At 40.3% G+C, this 7,619-nt stretch overlaps 1 protein-coding gene across 1 annotated transcript; it reads right to left on the bottom strand.

Annotated features, from left to right (window-relative positions):
- Positions 1-3,890: 3,890 nt before the first annotated feature.
- On the bottom strand, positions 3,891-6,627 carry LOC105355137 (receptor-transporting protein 2). Its single transcript, XM_011481258.3, has 3 exons — positions 6,473-6,627; positions 4,874-5,039; positions 3,891-4,662 (listed from the first exon to the last, which is right to left on the bottom strand). The coding sequence occupies exons 1-3, from the start codon at positions 6,486-6,488 to the stop codon at positions 4,305-4,307; spliced, it is 540 nt and encodes a 179-aa protein (XP_011479560.1). The 5' UTR covers positions 6,489-6,627; the 3' UTR covers positions 3,891-4,304.
- Positions 6,628-7,619: the final 992 nt, after the last annotated feature.

The raw sequence follows: 7,619 nt of genomic DNA, 5'->3' as shown, positions 1-7,619 counted from the left end.
GGTCGGCAGTGCTGTGACGGCTTTTTGGCTTTAAAGCTATCTTTTATGTCGGTTTTTATGCCACAAAATAGGTAATAAATAGAACAATACTAATTGAAAGTGATTTTTTTTTTTTTTTTTTACTTGTCCTGTTCAACAGCTGGGCAGGCAGATGAGAACTGAGGGCCTCTTGTGTTGGACATATTTTGCTTTAACAACAGGGGTTATTAATCTTCAGACCAAAGGTATGTCTGTATTAACCCCTTTTTGTAATTGAGGCCAAACTTTATTCATTTCAATCATGTTTGAAAAACTTTGGTGTTGGACCGGACGGATGAAGCAGCATAGAGCAGCAAGTTTACTGGTTGTTTATCATTACGGTAAGGTTCAAATGTAGTACAAAAAGGGCGGGGCCTGTCCACACACTCAAATGTTATAAACACACCTGCTAGCTGCAAAAATGTCCACATGTCAACATGTACACAAAACAGATAGTGTTCACACATGCATACTTATGCCTTCAAACCAACTAGTGTGAAATATTTCATTCGTTCAATCATGAAAACTATTAGTGCAAATGTGAGCTAACACCTGTGCTCAGGTGAGTGTTTATGTTCTTCTAAAATGGATGGTGGAATGTGAAAAGAAGGAGGGAGAATGCCCAGCCACCCCTACACCAAGACCCCCGCCGCAGCAGCTGCGGCAGCCGGAACCCCCCAATGCCACACGGCAGCAGGCAGGGAACAACCGCCCCCCGGGCGACCACATCCGCCACCCAGGCCAGGGCCAGCAGGACCGCCGCGAGGCCCCCAGAGCCAGAGAGCAGGGAAGCATGAGGGGAAAGAGAGCGCCGCCCCAGCCCAACTAGGAGAGCAGCCCCCCCGCCGCGCCGGGAGAGCCCAACGCAGGGCCCCACCCGAGAAGGGCGCCCACAGCCCCAGACGAGCACCCCATCACCACCCAGGAGTTCTGGGCATCCCCCCGCCCCAACCCCAGGTACGAGCCAGGACCCCCCAAGGTAGACCCGCTCCGCACTCCAGGCAGCCACCCACCCGGCCCACGGTTGGTCCAGGGAGGAGCAAGGCAGGGGCCAGCCGCCCCCGCCCAGGAGGGGAGCACCTCGGGGAAAAGGGGGGCCCACAAGGGGTGTTGTGAACATGGCCCGACCAGGCTCGGCCACAGTTGGAAATTTGGCGGGGCCCAGCGCTCAGGGGCAAGGACCAGAACCCACCCCCCAGGGACACGGACACCCCCGGCTCAGGTGTAATGTGAACCCCCCCCCCCCCGCGCGGAGAGAGCAACGCTGGGCCCAGGAAACTGGCACCCAGGGGACACGGCTGCCATTGCCAAGGGCCCAGTACCCTTCACCAGGGAAGGGGTAGGGGACAGATGGTCCTAGGTCCCACCTTCTTTGCAAAATGTGTGCGCGTGTATGTGTGTTTGTGAGGTGTGTGTGTGCATGTGTGTGTGTTTATGTTTGAATGTATATTTTGAGGAGTAAAAGGTGTGTGTACTAAGGGGGGTGCAGTTAAAATTGGCGGGTAGGGCACTGAGGGGACATATCCTGATTACTCACAGTGATGTCCCCTCACCGTCCCCACCAAGGGGCCCCTAAATGTCTAAGGTGCGGTTAAAATTGGCGGGTAGGGTGCTAGGAGGACATCTGCTGCTTGCTGGCAGTGATGTCCAAGCACCCCCCCTACCAAGGGCCCTACATGTCTAAGGTGCAAATAAAACCGAAAGAGGGGGGGCCCGATCCATACGGCAACCATGGGAGGGGGACCACTGCCAAGTAGCCCCCCCCCCCCCCCCCCCCCAAGGCGCATCGCAGGCTAAACCCCCCACCCCCTCACCCTAATCTGAGGTTATATGAAGTAGGGGGTAAGTTGGGGACAGCTGGTAGACTGTCCCCCGGTGGTCAAACAGCTGTCCCCCAGCCCCCCCCCCCCCAGCATAGGGGCCTGGTCCCCCCAGCCCAGGGTCCCCTTCCCCGGAGGCGCCGACACCTCAGGCCTAGCACCACCCACCCCACACATAGAAAGTGAATTTAAATAAACACTACACTACTGCAAACAATCTCTAAGTGTGCTTGACACCCGTCTGCTGTGACGCCAGGGGGCGCGCTGTACAAACATTCTAAACACAAGAAATCATTTGAGTTTTTTTAAACGAGATAAGACGTGTCGTTATGAGGCGGATGTAAATGTCATAAAGTAGTTGGATCATAAAGCAAATTAGGTTTCCCAGAACTCTACAATTATGCTGATCCTCTTTGCCACCTATGTGGCTTAATAGTTGCAGCCATACTCATAATGAATTACCCTTTTAGGAGTCTATTAATTATGAGCCATGAGCATATGAATACACAAAAATCATGTTTTCTTGTTAAACACCTTTTGCAAGTTCTAATTTAAGGACCTGCAACTATATTTTAAAGTCCCATTCCTGCCAACTTTTATTAATTTTGAAAGTATTCCCAGTGGTCTTTTAATTATGATTATGTCATTTTTAGCCAATAGGGAAAAAACTGTGTCGTTTTCTAGGACATAGTTTCAGCAGAGCAGCAGCAGAAATTTGACTCTGAGTTGAGGGTGGGACTGCTGGCATGGATTAATCCTGTCCTCATTTCCCATCATCCATTTATTTCCTCTATCTCCCACTAACTTACAGCCCCCCACAACTTTAACATAACATTACCAGTGCAACAAAAATGGTGATCAATATCCAAGTCATCCAGTCGTAAAGTTTTGGGCCAGATGCCAGCTCATAAGAGGAAAACAAAGACGTGCATGGTCGGATCTATTTGTCCATGAGTGGATGCACAAGAATGGAGTCAAGCAGGGAGCTTGTAGATTCTATATCACAGCTGCAGGTGTTTTCCAACAGTATTTTTTGTCTGCTCCCGACTCAAAAAAAATTAAGCTTAATTTTTTTACATGGCCTCCATCATCAAAAAAAATCCTACAAGAACATGTGAACATGTTAAAAACACCAAAAACACATTTCATTGGAGTGGGTCTTTAACCAAACTCCCAATAATCTCTACTTCTATAGCTAGTATAAGTTTAAAAAAATATAGAAAATATTGACATGTTATTTTGAATTTAGAAAATTCAACTTGATGCTAGGTGACATAATTAGCTTGTTTGTGATTAAATTGGCCGTGAAAGATAAATGTATTGCTTATTTGTTTGCAACGTATTACACTTCAAGACAAATTTATAAAGACTTGATTTATTGTTATACAGATTAAAACCTTGCCGCTAAAATTTATCAATAGAAAAATAAAGCTATTCCATTTCATAATTCAATATATGATCTAATTGTATTGTTTCTGAGTGTTTTTTCTAAAACAATAGTATAGTATAAAAGTAGTATGTTTCTCCTTCGGCTTTTCCCATCAGGGGTCGCCACAGCGAACGAGTCGCATGGTAAACTTGGCAATGTTTTACGCCGGATGCCCTTCCTGACGCAACCCTCTCAAAGCAACCGGGTTTGGGACCGGCACAGAGGTAGATAGTATAAAAGTAGTATAATAATATAAAAGAGCATTTGTATTTTGACCTCAAACAAGTACGTATAATACCGGCTCTACTGTTGTTTGATCTTTCTTTTTGTTGTATGGGGTTTGTTTATGACTCCAGCACATATAATTTCTGTATCCGTGGGCCTGTTCTGTTCTGTTTTGTTTTGTTTTGTCCTGTTCTGTTATTTTGTTGAAAAATAATAAATATATAATAATAAAAAATAAAAAAAAACAATAGTATACACATGACTTGTATTTATGTAAATGCATAAATTGTTCTGGGCAACTTTAGATTTTACGCCCAAGTCTATTTCATTTATGTTTCTTTTGGGATCTCTCCATGTTGCAGAACAGTAAGATTTAACAACTAGATTTCCAAACAGAATCAAATCTGGACACAAAATGTACCAGTTTTATTGTAGATTTACAAAAATTATGGCATGAAAAAATTAAACATCTTTTAACAAGAAACTTGCAGAAAATTCAAATGAATAGGTGCCTCAATGCAATGTAAAAGACACCTGTAAACTCAAGTCAGGGAATTTTGAATTGCAACAAAGTAAACATCAGAGTAAAATGTAGCTTGAATATAAAACCATTGAGATGAAAAAAAAATCTCAGTTAACTCTAAATAAAGCTTGTTACTCCACAATCTTTGATAATTATTTGCAAAATTACATTTTATTTACAAATTTTCATCAACATTTTTAATCCTTTGGTGATACAGACAATCTGCATGCATAGCTAATTAAACATTACCCACCAATTATGACCCCATAATTGGGCACACAGCAATGCCTCACCCAGCAGTCCCATCGTCATTATCATCTTGTTTGCATATACCTTCTTTACATGCTTGGCATAGTGTACTCTTATGTGGTTTGGTATACCTTCTAGGTGAAGGTGCTGCATCAATGTCATTGTTGTCATCATTTTCCATGTAGCAGTTTTTGCGGATTTTTGAGAACACCTTAACCAAACTGTCTTCCACTGTCTTCCTGGCAAAACCAGGGAGGTCAAACTCATCTTGGCAGGTAAGGCAGCTCTGGCCAAAGGGTCGCATGATGATAGTCCCACGGCCGCGTCTCAGACGGTAACGGAACAACACCGTCACCCGTGCAGAGAACCAGGTTTTTCCACAGGAACCACACTTAAATCTTTGGGGAGATGAAATAGTGGATTTTTGAGAGGATAAAACAGACACATTTTTGTTTTCATATTATTGCCTCCATCATGAATGACTTTGATGATGGACAGCAAGAAAGCACCAAACGAAACCTCTTTTTTTTGTGGAAGCACTTCTTAGGATTGCGTTACTTAGCACTTAAGATGTGAGGGTTAAATATTTTGAAAAATAGCATTACTTACTCCGCTTGGGTACATGTACAACATATTTTCCAGCCTCTATTTTTCTCCTGAGCAGTGAGTTTATCTGTAATACTGTAGTTAAAGTGTAAAGTCCACGGGTCTTCATTGTCCAACTCATAATCCAGCAAATCATTGAAGATTTCCATCCATAGGGAAGGAAGCCAATCTGTGTGTGTAGAATCAACGTCAGGGAAAAATTCAAATTGACAGAGATCATTATTTTTCATAAAACATGAAACAGTTGGAAATAACTAATAAGAAAAAAATCCACTGGTTCCTAATCACCCCTTATGGACTGTAATGATGGACTGATCTTTTCTACCACATGTGTGTTGTCCACTTTGATGCACTTGGTCGTTTTTACGTTACAGTAAAATAAACCTACAGTACCTCAATCCAAATGGTATTTACCTAAATTAACTATTGATTTACCTCCTTTTGAAACTATTTTTATTTGGTATAGCTCAATTTGATTCCATTTGAGTCGATTCTGCCTTAGACAGATCAATTGGATTGGATTGTAGGACTAAAAATCAGTTCATCTGTTAATTGATTAATCGTTACCCCTATTTTACTTTTTAATTTAAGGCATTGTTTTTAATTTAAGGCATTGTTCTGGACCACAGAGCTACATATATATATATATATATATATATATATATATATATATATATATATATATATATATATATATATATATATATATGAATATATCATCATCCTTTATCAACATCATACACAGATCACATACATGGAGTGAGAGTAATAAAAGTACATAAAACAATTACATAATAAAAAAAATTTAAAAAACAGAGTATACAGATTTTTCCCCTTCACAGTCGAGAGCACAAATAGTAAAGTAGTAGAAAATAGTAAAATATCTACTTCAAACCTTAACCGTTTTTTTGTAGAAATAAACAAAAATTAATGCATGAAAAAATTAAACATTACTTTTCACAAGAAACTTGGAGAAAAGTGAAATGAATAGGAGCCGCAATTTAATCAAGTCAGGGACATTTTAATCGCATTAAAGTAAAAATCAGAGAAAATGTGGCTTGAATATAGAACCATGGCATAAGGAGAACATTGTACTGTGAGAGCCCTGGTTTCTGTCTTTCTCAGAGGACAAAAACGTCTGAGAATCTTTTTTTTAACTAGTCAACAAAAGATGCCACATACTTTACTCAACCCCAGTTTTGTCTGAGTCAAAATGTCAACATTCTAAAAAGGGGGACAATCATTTTTATAGAATTAATGATGGTTTTCATGTAAACTGTTGACCTTCTCTCTTTTATTATACTCTTTTACCTAATAAAATCTGTATAAATACAAATAAAATAGATATTAAGCTTAAAATAGTTAACTTTTTTCCTTCAGTCATATTTCGACTTTAATCAGATTTAATCTAGCCATTTCGACTTTTTTTCCCCTGTAAGTAAAGGGGGAGGGGGGAAAAATTATCATCCAAAACTGCCCCCCCCCCCCCCCCCCCCGTGGCCTTAAAACGAAGTCGCAATGCAATAAAACAAAATAGTGTTGAAAATAAAACCCAGCAAAGACAAAAAGAAACAAATAGTGTTAAAATTCTTGTTTTGTCACCTGTCGATCTTGCCATGATGTTTAAAGATCCTCTTGTGAATCGCTGATTTGAAAGTGCGTGAGAACTCTGTTCTGGCGCTGCTGAGCTGCAGCCTATTATCTTTATCTCACGCGCATCAGCTGTTCTTCAGAAAACGAAACTTAACGCCATTTCATAGACCTGAACGGAGACTGAGCAGTGCGCACCCAGGGGAAGTTGAAACAGAGATGATGAATGGAAACTAGGCGGGATGTTGTTGTTGTTATTGAATTTAATATTTCCATAATTAAAAGCCAAACACCAGAGCAAAGATGACGTAATAGCTCCAACAAGTAATTAATGGAATTTATGTCTCATAATGGGTGTGGTCTTTGATGTGGCTCCATGACAACCAGTCTACTTAGATATGAAATAAAATTATTGTCATTGCACAGTGATACTTTGTACAAAGGTCAATGAAATTGGGATAAAGAGGCACGTTGTTTACCACTTTAAATTCTAGGTTTCTAGGGTCTACAAACTGTTGTCACAGTTTTATGATTAAGCATTTATCTCATTGTTTTTAAATAAAAACAAACAAATGACATTCATTTTTAAAAAATGTTCGGAGTATATGTCAAATATAGCCAAAAAGCTAATTACTTTCTGTCGACTAGCAACCTTTACAAGAAACCCCCCAAAAAGTGAATAGAAGCATTACACATTTAAACAGAAAACTAGTAGTTTGGAAAGCTGGACAAAAGTGCTTGCAAGACTCTTTGCATGTAGTATTCGTGAAATTGCTGTATTTTTGAATAGTTATTTAAAAATAGATGTCCTTAACTGGCCTTTTTCATTAGCTGCGTCATTCTACTGCAATACCCTAAACATAAATAAACATTGCATCTTAGAAGCACAAAAGGACAAGAACAGAGTTAAATAGTGTCAATCAAGAGAACAGTGAAAGTAAATGTAGTTAATTCAGTTCAGTTCAGTTCAGCTCAGTTCAGTTCAGTGCTGAATTAAAGACTTTGTTTCTGTTTGAGGATATCACAATGAAGTCATTTAAAACACTCCGTGTTTTTAACAGTAACTGTACTTTTCTGATAATATTTATAGTTTCAAGCACTTTCCTGAGTCAAACTGTTTTTTTTCACGTCATTAGTAAAGTTATTTGTTTGATTTTCC

Source organism: Oryzias latipes, chromosome 11 (genome assembly GCF_053564925.1).
Source record: "Oryzias latipes strain Hd-rR chromosome 11, Olatipes_Hd-rR_3.1".
In the NCBI taxonomy this organism is placed as follows: Eukaryota; Metazoa; Chordata; class Actinopteri; order Beloniformes; family Adrianichthyidae; genus Oryzias; species Oryzias latipes.
The sequence above is the reverse complement of the archived record's forward strand: the minus strand, read 5'-3'. Positions and strand labels throughout refer to the sequence as shown.